We start from the raw sequence: 15,617 nt of genomic DNA on the forward strand, positions 1-15,617 counted from the left end.
GCATGTCTGTGGCGTGGGGATTTGCCACGTGTGGTTGGTCAGGAATAATGTAGATTAGGCAGGAAGCGAGGATCAATAGGCTGACGGGCTCCCTCTTCTTTGATCATTTACCTTTGCGTTTTCACAGAAACACATTTCGAGTTGCTTGTAGCCGCTGCAATGGTTTCTCCCAACCCCCCCGTAGATGATGGTCCAAAAACACAATGTGACCAATTCCTCGCCCTCCTCCTCTCCACCCACCGACCCCGCCCCCAAAGACAGCATCACATCCTCTGGGAAGCAGCCGTCACCCACGCCACCAAACAAGACTGTTCCCTCTGCAAGATCCTCACCGGCGCCCTGCAAGTCTGGTTCACGCCCTCCCAGCTGGGAGGCGTCCAGCTGCAGGTCATGCTGATCATGCAACAGAGCAGTGAGAAGCAAGATCGGTTGTTGATTCAGTTCAGAACACCGGCGAGGGTGACACCCTGGACGGAGGGGCAGACTGTTAACTTCTTTGTGGATGATGGGTTATGTGGGACTGGGGGGTGGAACTTGATGAAGACCCCGGCTGCCTTGAACAAGGAAAGTTTCGCGTGGGAAAGGAAAGTAGAAAAAATGAAGGCGTGGTTGGGGCGGTGTCGGGAAAGTCATGAGATGTGTAGGTCTTATGGGGGTGTGATGCTTCCTGAGGGGGTGACGGTATTACCGAGCAGAGTGCTGGATTTGTTACCTGGGAATGGGGGCGTGAGGTTGTATGAATCGAGGGTGGGGGAAAGGGGGAGGTATGCTTGTCTTAGTCACCGGTGGGGGAAGTGTCAGCCGCTTACCACGACCCGGGCGACGTTGGGGGATTGGAAGGAAGGGTTGCCTTGGGAGAAGATCCCGAAGCTGTTCCAGGATGCGATCGACATTGCAAGGGAGCTGGGGGTGAGGTATCTCTGGATTGATAGTCTTTGTATTGTGCAGGATGATGCGGAGGATTGGTATAGAGAGTCGAGGAAGATGTGCGCGATTTATCAGAATGCGGTTGTGACTGTAGCTGGCACGGCAGGGTTTGGGTGTGAGGATTCGTTGGTTCCGACGAGGGAGAGGACTGTGGCTGGAAAATTGAAGGATGGGACGGGTTATAGGTTTGAGGTTAGGTTGATGGATAAGCATTTAAGTGGGTCGCCGAGTCATGTTCATTTTGGGAAGACGCTGCTTGGGAGAGGGTGGGTTTATCAGGAGAGGCTTTTGTCTCGGAGGATCATACACTGTTGTTCGGATGAGTTGGTGTGGGAATGTATGGAGTCGGTGGAGTGTGAGTGTCCTGAGGGGGTTAGCTGGATGACAACCGCGGATCGGTCTAGGTTGGAAATCAAGGCTATTCAGACGCGGTTGCCAAGGGAGGCGCCGGTGTCGGAGCAGCGGAGAGTCTGGCATGATATGGTCAGGGCTTATACCGCGCTGGATTTGACCAAAATATCGGACAGAGCGGTTGCTATTCTCGGACTGGCAGTAGAGATACAGCATTCAAGGAAGGGATTGTATGCCGCGGGACTATGGGAGGATAGCTTTCTGTGTGATCTTGCCTGGCATACTGGGACGGCAACTCGAAGGGGGAAAAGGCCGATGGAACCTAGACCAAATAGGGATACGACAAAAGCTCCTACATGGTCTTGGCTCTCGGTTGGTACCTGTTGTGAGTATTGGTCTCGGTCGGATCTCGGGAATGGGGAGCCATGGTGGGAGGATAGCGGTACTGTTGTCGAGAAGATTGAGCTCCCTCCGTACCATACGCTTTCAGCTGCAGCACAAGGTCTCGGCTTGGTTCATGTGATCCCTGCCACGAATCTCAAGGTGGATGGTGGCACCAGCAGACTGACCACTCATGGTTGTCTGACGGTCAAGGGTAACTTGTTGGCTGGAACATCCAGTCAATCGGTGCATAACGACACACTGGAGTGGGCGGGCTGGTTCCAACGTAGCTTTGGGATCGATCTTAACCTTCAAGAATCGAGAACACGTGGGTTCCTTGATATTCAGACCACAAACGAACAGCCTATCATCCGACAGGGACAGGCAGTGTTTGGTATGCCGCTTGGTACCAGTATCGACACTGAAGGGATTCTGGATCCGATATATCGGTATCGGTACCTCCTGTTGTTGTTGTTGGTAGATGCCGATGAGCAGTTGTATGAGCGGGTGGGGATGATTGAGCTGGCCCATGGCGATTATCAGTGGAAGGCACCTGCGTGGTGGGATATTCCTTTTGAGGCCGGGACCATGACTACTATGAGAATCATTTAGGACGCTTTTTAATAGTCAGCGATGTAATGGAGAACAAAGAATGGATTCTTTTGATTAGACCCCTTTCGTGATAGTGCCGATTACTCTGATTGGAATGACCGTTGTTGGCTTGTGCGATTCCGTCCGACAATGGTGACTTAAGAGAGAAGCTTGCTTAACCTTCCTGTGTGATAATGACGGAGATGGGCCTTTGTCTGGCGGATTCAATAGTGAATGATGCTCAACGTCGAGAACCAAAGCTGGATCGAAATGATGAGAAGGGCTGTTGACCCGAGGAGCAGAGAAAGGCGCGTCACAGCCAAGAGTAAACGCGACCTCGTCCACAAAGCCCATCTCACCTGGCACGAGCCTTTAGGGAGCTGCCATAAACGGAGCAACTGCCAGACGATAACAGGTAATGGGAGCAAGGCCCAACACCTGTCACCTCTTAGACCAACTGTCGGCGTACCGAGGGTATCAAAATCAGAGCAGTCACTTGGTCAAGTGGTCAATGCTACCGTCACAGGTTGCGCCACTTCTAGAGGCTGTGGGTTCAACTCCCACTTCCAACTAGATGTTGCGGGTTCTACTCCTGCAACCAGCAATTGTCCATGGCATGAGGGATGAGGGCTTGATATTGCATCACTGGTGGTTACGACCTACCTAACCGCGGTATACGTCTGTGGGATTGCTGAGTAGACTGGGGGTTTGACCATGACTTCCACTTTCTTTTTGCCATCCAGCTAATCAAAACTATCAATAGCCCATGACTTATGGGTTGAGGAATATGATTAGCAGTTCATATATTTTTATTTATTTTTTCATTCTTTTTCCCCTTTGCTTGTGTGCCTTTTCCAGGCGGAGCAGAAGGAAGGAGCTATCGCAAATTGAACTTTGAGCCTGCCCTGTTGGTCGCATGGCACCTTCCTGCCTTTTCTGCTCGCTGCTCTTGCTGAGTCAATAGCTTGAAAACTTTCTGACAATCGTAAATAATTGGCAGGACAGTTCTTCAACCCTCCATCCCTCATCTTCACCATCGCGCACGCCTTTTTACTATCTCAAAACGCCTTCAAAACAAACTCAAACGCCTCTTCATTTCAAAGGTATGTGTTCAATCTTCTTCTTCAGGTCTTATAATGATAGTTTGACGCGTCCAAACGATCATTTGAGGTGTCACTATGCGACTTTGAGACCTCAAACTATCCCGAAAAGGCCTCAAGTCTACCTTTGAGGAGGTTGATTTGCAAGCTCAGGGTGTCAAGATGTAGAATTCAGGCATAGAAAGCTAATATTAATCCCTCAGCAGATACCGAAGATGTCTGTCGTCTCTCTCAGAGCGGCGTTGAAGGTCAGCGGACTGGCCTGGCCTGGCCGTGACGCAGTTGGGACCACAAAGTCGAGAAGATACTGGCGGAGTTGAGGGTGCCCGCGGGCAAAAAGCACATGGTGAAAGCGATCACCAAAATGGTCGAGGAGGCGACCGATTTCGCGCGCAGATTGCACGACGAGCCGGAGGACCACTTTGGCTTCGTCGAGATGTTCGGTGCCCACTCGCGCCTGGGGGTTGCGCTCGCTCGTGCGTCGCCTGCCGTTGTACAGGTGTTTGAGAACCTCTCCTTCGCGGTTGTGATGGCTCGCCATCGGTACTTGGAGGATTGCTTCGAGTACGACAAGGTATGTTGCCATTGCAAGGTTGAATTGAATCAATTGCTAACACCTTGTGTTGACAGGAACCCGTCAAGGAGTTCCAGCTCTCTGCCCTGGACAAGGCCATTGGCCAGTTCAATGGGGCCGTGAGGGGCTTTTGGTCCAATACCGAGCTGGAGCTGTACATGAACGAGGCGGCGGACGATGTCGAGATCTTTGAGGAGGAAGATGGCGCCACTACTGGCAGCCAGCAAGATGTGGAGATGGAGGACGTTCGTGCTGGTGTTGAGGGCATGATACTCAACAACACGCAGGATGTGGAGATGGGGGATGTTAATGCTGCTGGTGGTTCGTTTAGAGATCGCATTTGATGACACATGGTTCTTTCAGTTTCAGCATTGGCATTGTTTTGCTTGATGGTCTCTTTTCGTTCAAGGCGTTCATTCAGGTTCACAATGGGCAGCATATTCTGGAGTTGAGGCATGGCTTTCTCTGTCTTTGGCACCGGATTGGTTGGCGCACTAGGGATAGGAGCATTGTTTCGTTGCTATGAGTTTCAGGAGGCGTTGACTTCTCAGGCTAGCACATCAATCGATTGCTGATGCAGCCTTTACCTTGATCCTTTTACTCGTCAAGCAAGTGAAATCATGTCGTGTCACCAACCCCTAATGCCCAAAGTAAAGATTCATCCACAGCAACGCAACCGGCTGCATAGTGGAACTCGCCGTTACAGTGGGGCCGCGCATCTTCCGGCTGATGTCGGGCCATGCCGAGCGGCTGTTCCGGGAAGCGAAGACGCATGCCACAACGTTACACTAATCCACAAGCCACACTGTATTTTAACCCCTCCCTTGATCCATGCTGAGACATGCTTTTTTCCTATCTCTTTTCACACCAAATCCCTCGTTTCTTTTCCACAATTATAGTTTCAAATCATCACCTCCATCCATCTTTGTGTTTACCTTACCCCCTGAGTCTCCACAACAATGACGTCATCCACCACCGCTGCCCCCTTTTCCCTCACCAAACACCTCCTCTCCCTCGAACCAGAGGAATTCAAAGCCGCGACTGAACACCCCTTTTTGCTCGCTGCAGCAAAGGGGACGCTCCCCAAAGATGTGCTGAGTCATTGGCTGGTGAATGACCGGTTGTATATCCATGCTTATATCCGAGCTGCGGGACAGCTGCTCGCTAGTCTGGAGCTGCCGAAGCATTTACCTGGGGTTGAACAGCCGGGGGAAGAGGATGAGGCGTTCGAAGTTAGACTGGTGGATTGGCTGATTGAGGCTTTGGTTGCGGTGAGGAGGGAGGAGAGGATGTTTCTTGAGGTTGGGGGGAGGTATGAATTGGTGGATTTTGTGGGAGTGAACTCGAGGGAGGTGGGGAGGGTGAAGGGGTTGGGGGTTATTGAAGGGTTGTTTAGGGATGTTGGAAGGAAGGAGAAGGGGAAGGGGTTGGGGTCTTGGTTGTTGAGGGCAGGGGGAGGAGAATTGCCGGTGAGTGAGAAGATTCCTTGGTTGGAGGGGGCGGTGACGTTTTGGGGGACGGAGAGAGTTTATCTTGAGGCTTGGAGCTGGGCGAGGGGCCAGCAGGAGGAGAGGCCTAATGGCAAGGAGGATGAGGATGGTGGGGCGTTGAGGAGGGAGTTTATTCCTAATTGGAGTAGTGATGAGTTTAGGGGGTTTGTGGAGAGGTTGGGGGTGTTGATTGATCAGGCTGTGGAGAGGGAGATTGGGATGGTGGGTGAGGATGGGCAGAAACAGGAGGAAGTGAAGAAAGAAATCTTGGGGAGGGTGGAAGGGAAGTGGAGGACCTTGTTGGAGGGGGAGAAGGGGTTTTGGCCGGATGTGTGATGGTTGAAGAAGCATGTGCGAACTGTAGTGTTTTATTTTCTTGGAGACGCAGCTTCGGATTCCCTTTCGCCACTTTTTTACAGTAAAATAACAGACATCGAGTGGACTGCTTATCCCTGATTCAAACCTACCGGTTTTCCTGAGTCTGTTTGGGCCTTCTGGGCGATACACTTTCTAAACCAAGGATTTGGAGTGGTTACCTCTATCCATATACATATCATCGAACTGAAACCCAGTCCCAATGATATTCAAGGTCCCAGTATCAAGGGACCCACCCTCTGGGCCTCCCTCACACTTGATAGCCTGTCTACCATTCGAACTCAAAGAACACGACAGTCTGTTGTCTCGCACTATAAAATAGGGCCAGGTTTTACATAGGGCATTTGGCCATTCTAGTCCTCCAGCTTTGCTTACCGCCACTCGAGTTTCCTTCTAATGCTGGCTTGTGGGTAAAATAGACATCCAAATCACTGTTTTTTACGTTGCCAGTGCCAAGATTGAGCTGATGATTGATCTGGCAAAATTAGAGCGCTCTACAACCAATGGCTCTTGGTCGGCTGGTCGCCTTGCCATTGGTAACAAAGCTGACACGTGGTGAGATGACATCGTGCCCATCTTAAAGCCTGAGGAGGGAACTGTCTGTACTTAATCAGCAGTTAGACTGCTACACTCGCGGAAGGAGCAACTACCCTTCATCAACAACAGTTCTACAGTATCCTTCATCAACAGCACAACCGTCTTTGGCCAAGTGGTCTGGCTCTCATCGAATGCCACAGCTAGGCTACGGACACCATGGGTTCAATCCCCATGATGGGCGCTCTCTATCGCAACTGTCAATTTCCTGGCTGCTTGACTCCTATGTTCGCTTCCGCTTTAGGCCGCGCTGAGGGTTGTAGGTCTGGAGGATGGCCAACACAGCACTTTCATTTTGTGTTTATTTCTTTTGTAAAACAATCACTTCTTTTTGATCTAACATGTCATGAAAATTGATTGAACCTCAGACGAGTCTCTGTCCCCAGTACTATGTCTTATGATACACTATAGTAGAATTGATATGAGCCGCGGTGTCGCACCTTCCCTTTAAACCAACTTGCAGGCAGAGGCTAACTTGCGAAGCTGTGACTGTTTGTTGTGGTTTTTCTGCCACTCTTATTCGCCTGCACATGACTTGCACTGCCGATAAAAAGTCTCTTGCTCGCGATTTTCAAATTCAAAGAGTCTCCTTCGCAAGCCAACTCCCGACCTCGACCACACGGCCACCACCGCCCTCGCTCACGCCCGCAATCGTTTGTGAACGAATTTGAGAGGTATGCTCGGATGAAGAACGTAATTTATTCAAATTTGAAATTTGAAATTGACAAAAAGAACTTAGTAAGATTGACAAGATGGCTCCCCAACTCCGTCGTTTGCTTCCCAACAAGGGATTATCCTGGTCTCAGGGCGACGTAGTCTTGGGAAAGACCAGACGCGACAGGTCCGTGGTCGATACACTGGCCCGGGTCATGCCTCTCGACAAGCAGAATGTCCGGGGGTTTTTGTTGAAGATGGTGGAGTTCGCTTTGGGGATGGGGAGGTGGTTGGTTGAGCAGCACGAGGAATCCTGCGCTCCTCCGGAGACGGTGGTGGAGATTGACCCTTTTTGGGTGTTTCAGGAAATGCACATGCATTTCACCCATGAGATGGGTTGGGAGAACGAAATGGACTATGCCTTATTCATTTCGTTGTTTCAGGAGTTGATGTATGCCCGGGAGAGGTATCGGAACTGGTGGGACAGCACTCCGGTAAGTTACAATCTGTTTTGCAAAAAATTCAAAAGAAAAATAACAAAAAAGAGAGTTTTGTGCATGGATGATGAATCAAGTTGTTAACATTTTGTGCAGAGAACCAGCACCATGCAGGGTAACGGGTTGACCGACGGCTTGGACAAGCTGTATTTCGAGGTGCCGTTCTTCGCCCGGAATGAGCTGGAGGTGAATTTGTGGGTGTCGGCAAGGCTGCGCCAGGACGAGCGTAAGGAGGGGGAGGCCGCGGCTTTGGACAGCGTGGTTGATGGCCTCCAAGCATTGGGGGTCGATCCCGCTGCTCCTCCGCGCGTGGACTTTGAGGACGTGCGCCAAGCACTGAAGGATCTGGATTTCGATGAGGCCATGGAAGATGCGGAGGTTGAGGGTGAGGGGAAGGGTGATGGGATGGAGATGGAGATGGAGATGGATAGGATGGATATGGAGGAGTAAGGCTGCGGTCGGGCTGAAGGAAAACAGTAGACCGGGGGAACCTGAACCACCTACAAAACGGCTGAAGGACAACAGTGTAAAGCCGTGGGCTGGCAACCCATGTCGGGCGGCGAAGACCGACTCTGTACCTCCACGTGGTGCTGCCTGAGAACCTGGGTCTTTGCGTTGGAGTTTTCCTCCTGACATCTTAGACCCAGAGCCAGCACAGAGACGCGAGCTTTCATCAGACAACTTGCCTAGCTGAAGCCTTGTGGCTTTGGTGGGCAAACATTAAGTTGTCCTTTCATGCTACTGTATTTTCCACCCTCTTTCCCCGTTTTGTGTGGTCACTAACCTTTGTCACCTGCCAGCTCTCATCTTCAAACAAACCCGATTCCAAGACTTGTCCACCGATCCCCTCCATCAATGTCGCGTCCATTGCCTCCTCCCCATACCACGACACTCGATCTACTACCCCGGCCTAGTTGCCACTCCGTCGCTCCTATGATGCCAAGATACTCCGTCTACCACCTTCGTCATTTCTGCCGAGGGTGTCAGGAATACGACGTATCGCGGTGTTCACCGCGCCCAAGATACATAACACGACATTGATGCAAAGCGGGTGACGGGGTGTGGTTTACGGTGTGCACATGTACATTCGGCTGCGCTCCTTGCGGAAGAGCTGACTGTAGGTTTCCATTTTCAATGCCGTCTATTCAGCATCCCTGCAGCGGGGGTGACCTCTTAAGATGATAGGATCTGATGAGAGATTGGCTTTAGCTAGCCATGATGATAAAGTTGTTTAGCATTTGTGGTTACCTTCTATTGTTATTATAAGTGTTTCTTGTTTTTTATTACATGGTGATGCCTATGGCCACGTGGAGACTCTGTGTCGTGTCACCGGGGTGTTACGACATCTCAAAGGACAGAAATCCGTGCTGGACAGGATTGCTGGAGGTTTGTAACAGACCGGCGTTGAGAGGACTGTTGCCAGGCTGATTGTTGACATGCACGGGCCATCTCTTTTGAGAGCAGGACGGTTGGGATGGCGAAATCGAAGAACCGGACAACAGAGGACTGGGAACAAGACCGGCTGGTTATATATTATTGCCACCTATTATCATATTTAGCTTTGCTGGCTTCAAGGAGTACATGGGGTTCTCTCCATAGTACGCTACCTTGGGTATTGCCCCTCCGTTAACTAGCCGAAAGATAGAGCCAAGTCTTTGAGCTTAGATACCTCACTCAATGCCACCCACAACGATCTAGCGACTTGGTCTCTTTGTCACTTTCGTAATCTTCTGGGATATCTCTTTTTAAACGATCCTTAGCAAAGAAGGCTATGTCTGGTTGTGGCTAATGTAGGTAATTGGGCGGTTTTAAAATCAGTGCAGTGCCGCAGGAGTACAATATCAAAGGAGAGAATGGCTTCGTCGAAGCCGTATGGGAGGTTGAGTTCCAGGTTTTCTCTTCTCCAATTGCAGAAGTCCAATCGAGTAGGGATCAGAACTCCTTATCAAAGCATTGATTGTATGATGTCTGAATTCTTGTAGGAAGCTTGGATGGAATTGGAGGAGCTTGCACCACCAGCAACTTGCTCCAGCTGTGTCTCTCAACTCCCACCTCTTTTCGACTTTCTTATGCGTCTGTGAGAGTCGCTCTTTTTCCTTCGGCACCGTTATTTGCGCTGGCTGTCTGCTCCTGTATGTACACCACTGCCTCTCTGGCCTTTGCCTCGTCAGAACCACCATGCTACTCTTCTCAACCACTTTGGGTGGTTTATATCTGGATGCTTTGCTGTTGGAGTCGCTCGCTTGCAAGTGGCTAGCTGCTTGCGATGGCTCGGTCTGGGCCTCGCACGCCCTCGTGGATTGGACGTAAAAACAATGCAAAACAAACTTTGCAGACACTTCCAAAGATACTCTCCGCCGCGCTGGTCGGTCTCGTCTCTGTATTTACAGCCGCAGCTTTATTTGAGCTCCAGCCAGGCTTGACGCTCTTGACAACTAACTGTATCCTCAGACTTCCTCAAACGACGCCCTTGGGACTCTTCCGCCGTTCGGTACGCTCTCCATCAACTTCTCGACAGTTCAAAGCTTCCAAGTCTTTGATCTTCCCGGTTCCAAACAGACGTGAAACGAATGTCCAGGTTACCAGCACTCCATTTCCACCGGGGCTTCGCAGGTGCTCGGCAGATTTATCTGACAGTTCATTTGTGACAGGCACAATAACATCAGATTTGCTGTTTCTTCTTTTCCCTCTGTGAGCAGCATCTCCTTCAGGCGTTTTGTGGTATCAACCGCTCTTTGACACTTTGGTCAAGATTGGTGCAGCAGCTAGCATTGTTGTCGAGCTAGTCAACAGCCTGACTCTCTACGTTTTCTTCCCCTGGGACCGCTTGGTGAGTATAAACCTAGCTCCCTTGACTTGTGTGGCCTGGGTCCAATACTTTCCTCTCATGGAAAGAAAGCTAATAGATTGGAGACAACAGAGTTGTTCACCTTCCTCCTTGCCGTAAGCCGATCGATATCCCCGGAATTACAAGCCTTCAACCGGCTCGCCGCTTTGCTTCATCTCTCATTCCCAATCGCGAAAAAGACGTACTGTTAACTAGAGACGCAAGGGGGGCTGATCCTATTGGTAATTGGCAGTTCTCTAAAGAAACCCACTTCGTGGTTGCCTGTGTCGCTTTTTCTGTAAAAATCTTCCTATTGGGTTATAGTCGTCTAAGCCTGAGGCTGGGTGCTAACTCCAGTTGATAACAGAAGCTCGACTGCCAGCCCTTCCCGTTTCTTTGGTCCTTTCCCGTATGCTTCGCGCCTCGTCTCGTGTTTTGTTTGAGGAGCCGCTGACTGCTGACAGTCCTGCCCAGAAAACAGCACAGGCTCTCCGTTCTCTCCGGCGTCCTTTGATATATTGGCCCGATTCTCGTGTTCTTCGATATCCCTGTTGTGGATAGCCGTTGTTGATCTTTCTGAGAACCTTGAAACTGACAGCTTAGTTTTAGACAGAAAACATTTACCATCCCGGCTTCTTTCCGTTTCGTATGTGCTCTTGTTCAAGCCCACATCAGTCTTGAACATCAAGACTCATTAATGGTGATATCTAGATTATCACAGCGGTCAAGCTCGTCTCTCTTCCTCATTCTGAGTAGCCACCAGGCTCTCTTTGTGTGGGAAAACTTAGCCTAACATCGTGGCTCGGACAGAAATAACTAACATCAGCGACCAAACCCGTTGTTGTTATTTGCTTTCGGTTGACTTTGTCCCGGTATGTTCATGCCCTTTGTTGTCCCAGGAGTCAATGACGAGGGTAGGGGCATCATGTTCCCCAACTGGGCTCAAGAATGCCTGTCTCCTGGTGTGTTTGGGGGGAGTAAAGCGAGAAAACTTCAGGGGCACTCCGTTCAAAGATTGAAATGCTGACAATACCTGTAACACAGATATTTAACCCAGTGCCTTTGTAAGTCATGTACACGTCAGAAGACATGGACAAAAACTAACACGTTGGTGCTTAGCTTTTTTTATAAAAAATAGCAGTCAAAGTGCCCGCCCGCGAGCATTTTTTGTTGTTGGCCCAGATGCTCCCTCGTGCGAGCATGGCTTAGGATGTTAGTGATTGTGGGTCAGAAGCTTGGTAAGTTGCATCCCGTTCAATCACTTGCAAAGTGATTTTGCGTTCTTTTTTTTTACTTTTTGGTGATGCTATGTGGTGTTGATATCGATCAAGGCTTGTTGTATGATGCTGAAAGACTGACATGACACTCTGATATCTCTAGCCGATCGCGCTTTAGAAGCCTTTGGCACTGTCGCCATCACAATCATGGTGATGACGCCCCAGATCACCAACTCCACAAACAAGGCTGAGTGAGATCACCCCCGCGAAACCCACCCAGTGCCGCGCTTGTGCGCCTCCACTAACTGCTTATTTTGACTTCACTCAAATTCTTACATTCCCATCAGCACGACAGCTCATCGCTAATGATTCCAACGTTACAGGCAGCTACCGCCAGAATAAAAGCTGTCTTCCATCATTGGTATTGCAATTGATCGCATTATATACACCCATCTCATCGCCCTCTACGTCATAACAGGACTCCGCTACTCCCCATCGACCGACTGCACCCATTCCGACATGAGATCCTCATAATCCTCCGGCCCATACGGCTCTGTTGCCTCTTTTAACCACCCCGCCTTCCGATGAACTTTCAAGCCCATATCCCCCACCATCAAATCCAAGTACGGCACCGCGTCAAACACAAAGTCCGGCAGCAGCGCGCCCTTCCCGGCCGGATACCTCCATTTGCCAAACCGAGCATGCAGTACCGTCTCGTGCTGAACCTCTTTCAGCGTCTTGGCCCTCCCTTCCCGATCCCTCTTCCCATCAACCGGCGGAATCGTCCTCACAGGCAGCTGGTCAGCAAAATACGCCGAGATCCACAACCCCTGGATATGCGCCATGATCATGGTGCTGAAGTTCATGCAGATACCCGCAAAGGCGATGTCTCTTGTCTGCATGAACCGTGCTGAGGGTGGCACCATAAACCGGTACAGCGTCCATGGGGTCAGAGGAGTCGAAGGGTTGATCTTGTCTGTCGTTGACAGACCCTTTGTTCCAAGGAGTGGCTTCAGGTTAGGGTTTTGAACTGGCTGATCATTCAATCGCGGAAATTTACCGAGAATTTCCTTGTCAGCCCTTTGGACGGCCTCCTTGGTGAACAGCTTTGCCTTGCTTGGTGTGTGAGGCAGCCCAATGTCTAGGTCGATTCCCTCGGGGAGAAACTTGACTGGGGGTACGTGCTTCCAGCCAGTCACACAGCACAGGGCATCAGCCGGAAGGTCTGTACCGTTGGATAGGTGGACCGTTTTGTGGGACAGGCCGGTGATGTCTGCAATGTGAACTTTGACGGTGCCTTTGGTCAAAAGGTCCCAGAAGCTGGTGGGGTAGTTGTAGATGGAAAAGGACGAAGCGGTGAACATGGGATGGCTCCAGGGCTTGATCTTCTTGAGCTCGGGGTGGGAGTCGTATTTGTTGAGCGTGATGACGTCGTTGCCGAGGACGGACCAGAAGACGTTCGTGATGGCGCGGCCGAGGGCGGTGCCGTGGTAGAAGTTGCGGAGCGTGTTGTACCCGTCGGCGAAGCCCCAGATGCAAGGGCTGAACCAGGTGAGCATGCGGGTGTCTGGGGGTTACGACGTTAATACGATGATGCACAAGAGGGGTGTGGTTGGTCGAAGACACATACTGACCAGCTTCTCTAGCCACTTCTTCAATGGTGTCACATAGGGTGGTGCCATCCACACAGCACCATGGCCGCTTTCTCGGATCACCCAGTCCACGTGGATACCCTTCTTACCGTACGCATAAACTGCATCCCAAGCCGATTTGCTCCCACCGAAAACCGTCACCTTATGAGTGGTTTCGAGGGTATCGACATGCTGAAGGAAATCAGCACCATGGAACAAAGGCGCGCTAAACGCCTCTTGTCCATCAATATGAGGCAAAAACGGCTCAGAAGTCAACCCGGTAGCGACAATGAGCTTCTTTGCAAAGATCCTGCTCGTCTCGTCGTCATGCTCTACTGTCAGGGTCCAACCACCGTCCAGTCCATCCTGGTGTTCAGCAGTCACAACCTTATGACGGAAGCGGATTTTATCCGCGATGCCAAACTTCTCAGCATAGGCTTTCAGGTACTCGTGCACGACAACGCCTGGGATGTGGTCTCCTGGCTTCACACCGAATTGCTCAGTGATCATCGGAAAGTCAGGGAACTGATATGTCCCAAGCATGTTGTTTGTTCGGAGCTCGGGGTAGAGCCGGCTATTGGCCCAGACACCGCCGACGCTCTCTTTGTCGTCGAGTAGGGCGAGAGTCTTGCCATTGTTGAGCTGGTGGTAGATCTTTGCAGCGGAGAGTCCGGCGATGCCTATGCAATGCAGTTAGTTCCGGGTTGCGACACGGAGGGCGGGTGGTGGCATACCTGCGCCGATGACCACGAGGTCGAGGGTTTCCATGGCGGAGGATTTGAGTTGCCCGTTGAGGTACTCGGTGAAGGACGGTGGGTGTTTGCTTCGAAGGATGTTCCCTGAGCGTAGCAATGGTTGGAGGTGTGACCTCTTTGACCCTCGGACAACTCGGGCCCTGAATGCAGGTACGTCCGTTCCAAGTCAAAAAGGAAGGTTTCTTTACTGTCTCAACGGTGGGTATGTGCAGTGCCGTGATCTGATCATGGCAATCGCAAGTTGAAGCCCTTCTTCATTGCTGACCCCGCTCACTGAAGATTTCTTTTTTTCAGGAACAAAATCACCGAGGGGCACGCTGCTGATGTGTGATCAAGGGAGGTGGTCCCGCGGTCTCGGCACATGCCCTTGAATTGGGACATATGTCCCCTGTTCTTTTATCAGGAGGGTTGCAGTCGGATCCCAGATGGGATGCCAGGCAAAGAACCAAACTGCATGTTCGGCCGTGCTCACAATGCATCCGATAGGCAGAGGCGAAACTCTCTTCCCTATTCACCTTGTCAATTTTCCATTCTGACCAACGAGAGGCATTAGAGAACGTGGGGAAGCTGACTGTGTCGCGCTGAGGGGCTTGATGCCAAGGCCAACATTCCATTGAGCTGTGAACCGCTTTGTGCCTGAACCTGGCTGCGATCGGCGGGGTGCAACCCCCTTTTTTTGAGGTTGTTTCAGGGGTTCATCTTAGTTGTTCCTTGGGCCTGGCCAGACTTTGAGTCTTGTAGTTTGTAGGGGATACCTTATCATGGTGTGGGGATGCTATCAAGGTGCGTACAGTAAAGGTTGTCATGAGCTGCCAAAATGCATTGTCAGCTTGCTGCGGAGATTTCTTGAGGCTGGAACCAATAGCCTTCTCGTCGCATTCAATAGCGCATGTGGTGTAACAACTGGGAGGCTCTTAGGGGAGAGGGGGGTTGGGGGTCAGCAATGGAGAGTTGCCATATCATTGCAGGTGAGCAAACACATCATAAAGTAATGCATGGTCTCTCACTGTGCTACCGTTGAAACCGATATCGCCCCTTCAGGACTCTAGGGATTATCAAGGACAGCAAAACTTTGGCATCAAGGCCACCGTGCCAGCATCAGACACATGGAGAATCCTGTCAGGGCAATGATGACGTGCATCACTCACTGCTTTCAGTCCAACACCCACCATCCAGTGAATTCTTCCTTTCTTTTTACGTGGGGGGCTAACGGCGGCGGGCGCTGTGTGGGGTGTTTTACGACATTCTACGCAAAGAGTGACGAGATTGGCGATGAAATCTGAAGTAAAGCAAAGGGAAGATGCCGGTCAATGTCATAGCAGACAAAGAAAGACCTGAGCGGTCCGTCCGTCCACAAGCACGTGGGTTTTAAGATCTCTTCAATTGATCAAGTCAAAGAAGTGCTCTTCCCTTCGGTGCTGCCGATGAAGAGTACTGTACCTTTCCGTCCCCACGTGGCCGTTCGGCTCAACCCGTTGTGTTGAAGATACCCCTCTCAACACTTCAGCAGTTGCTCCATGGAGATATTCCCGCTCGATTTTAATCCCCTCCCGGTGCAATACCTCCGTCGGCCTACCTTCCCATCCCATCCCGGAGCCTCGTCGGAGATTTTCTTTTTCTTCAACGGCACACTGCAGCCACTGGTTCGCTCAG

At 51.0% G+C, this 15,617-nt stretch overlaps 5 protein-coding genes across 5 annotated transcripts; 4 read left to right on the forward strand and 1 right to left on the reverse strand.

Annotated features, from left to right (window-relative positions):
• Positions 1-159: 159 nt before the first annotated feature.
• Positions 160-2,271, forward strand: QC763_0097340 (uncharacterized protein; the record flags this gene model as incomplete). The annotated part of the gene is made up of 1 exon (XM_062906338.1): positions 160-2,271. One exon carries the CDS (start codon positions 160-162, stop codon positions 2,269-2,271), a length of 2,112 nt encoding a protein of 703 aa, XP_062763285.1.
• An 849-nt stretch (positions 2,272-3,120) lies between these two features.
• QC763_607555 (uncharacterized protein) lies at positions 3,121-4,564 on the forward strand. Its single transcript, XM_062914593.1, has 3 exons — positions 3,121-3,353; positions 3,557-3,924; positions 3,981-4,564. The coding sequence occupies exons 2-3, from the start codon at positions 3,694-3,696 to the stop codon at positions 4,266-4,268; spliced, it is 519 nt and encodes a 172-aa protein (XP_062763286.1). The 5' UTR covers positions 3,121-3,353; positions 3,557-3,693; the 3' UTR covers positions 4,269-4,564.
• A 319-nt stretch (positions 4,565-4,883) lies between these two features.
• Positions 4,884-5,750, forward strand: QC763_607560 (uncharacterized protein; the record flags this gene model as incomplete). The annotated part of the gene is made up of 1 exon (XM_062914594.1): positions 4,884-5,750. The coding sequence occupies one exon, from the start codon at positions 4,884-4,886 to the stop codon at positions 5,748-5,750; it is 867 nt and encodes a 288-aa protein (XP_062763287.1).
• A 1,237-nt stretch (positions 5,751-6,987) lies between these two features.
• QC763_607563 (uncharacterized protein) lies at positions 6,988-8,697 on the forward strand. The gene is made up of 3 exons (XM_062914595.1): positions 6,988-7,057; positions 7,123-7,531; positions 7,631-8,697. The coding sequence occupies exons 2-3, from the start codon at positions 7,136-7,138 to the stop codon at positions 7,982-7,984; spliced, it is 750 nt and encodes a 249-aa protein (XP_062763288.1). The 5' UTR covers positions 6,988-7,057; positions 7,123-7,135; the 3' UTR covers positions 7,985-8,697.
• A 3,172-nt stretch (positions 8,698-11,869) lies between these two features.
• On the reverse strand, positions 11,870-15,236 carry QC763_607570 (uncharacterized protein). The gene is made up of 3 exons (XM_062914596.1): positions 13,944-15,236; positions 13,209-13,889; positions 11,870-13,145 (listed from the first exon to the last, which is right to left on the reverse strand). Exons 1-3 carry the CDS (start codon positions 13,975-13,977, stop codon positions 12,064-12,066), a joined length of 1,797 nt encoding a protein of 598 aa, XP_062763289.1. The 5' UTR covers positions 13,978-15,236; the 3' UTR covers positions 11,870-12,063.
• Positions 15,237-15,617: the final 381 nt, after the last annotated feature.

Source organism: Podospora pseudopauciseta, chromosome 6 (assembly GCF_035222475.1).
Source record: "Podospora pseudopauciseta strain CBS 411.78 chromosome 6, whole genome shotgun sequence".
In the NCBI taxonomy this organism is placed as follows: Eukaryota; Fungi; Ascomycota; class Sordariomycetes; order Sordariales; family Podosporaceae; genus Podospora; species Podospora pseudopauciseta.

What these genes read in the sequence shown, in the direction of transcription:
- QC763_607555 (XM_062914593.1), top strand. Translation starts at nt 3,694, where the DNA reads ATGGTGAAAGCGATCACCAAAATGGTCGAGGAGGCGACCGATTTCGCG. An exon ending in ATTGCTTCGAGTACGACAAG is followed by an intron (nt 3,925 to 3,980) that starts GTATGTTGCCAT and finishes TTGTGTTGACAG; the next exon opens with GAACCCGTCAAGGAGTTCCA.
- QC763_607570 (XM_062914596.1), bottom strand. Translation starts at nt 13,977, where the DNA reads ATGGAAACCCTCGACCTCGTGGTCATCGGCGCAG. An exon ending in CCTCGTGGTCATCGGCGCAG is followed by an intron (nt 13,890 to 13,943) that starts GTATGCCACCAC and finishes TGCATTGCATAG; the next exon opens with GCATCGCCGGACTCTCCGCT. An exon ending in GTGGCTAGAGAAGCTGGTCA is followed by an intron (nt 13,146 to 13,208) that starts GTATGTGTCTTC and finishes CGTAACCCCCAG; the next exon opens with ACACCCGCATGCTCACCTGG.
- QC763_607563 (XM_062914595.1), top strand. Translation starts at nt 7,136, where the DNA reads ATGGCTCCCCAACTCCGTCGTTTGCTTCCCAACAAGGGATTATCCTGG. An exon ending in ACTGGTGGGACAGCACTCCG is followed by an intron (nt 7,532 to 7,630) that starts GTAAGTTACAAT and finishes CATTTTGTGCAG; the next exon opens with AGAACCAGCACCATGCAGGG.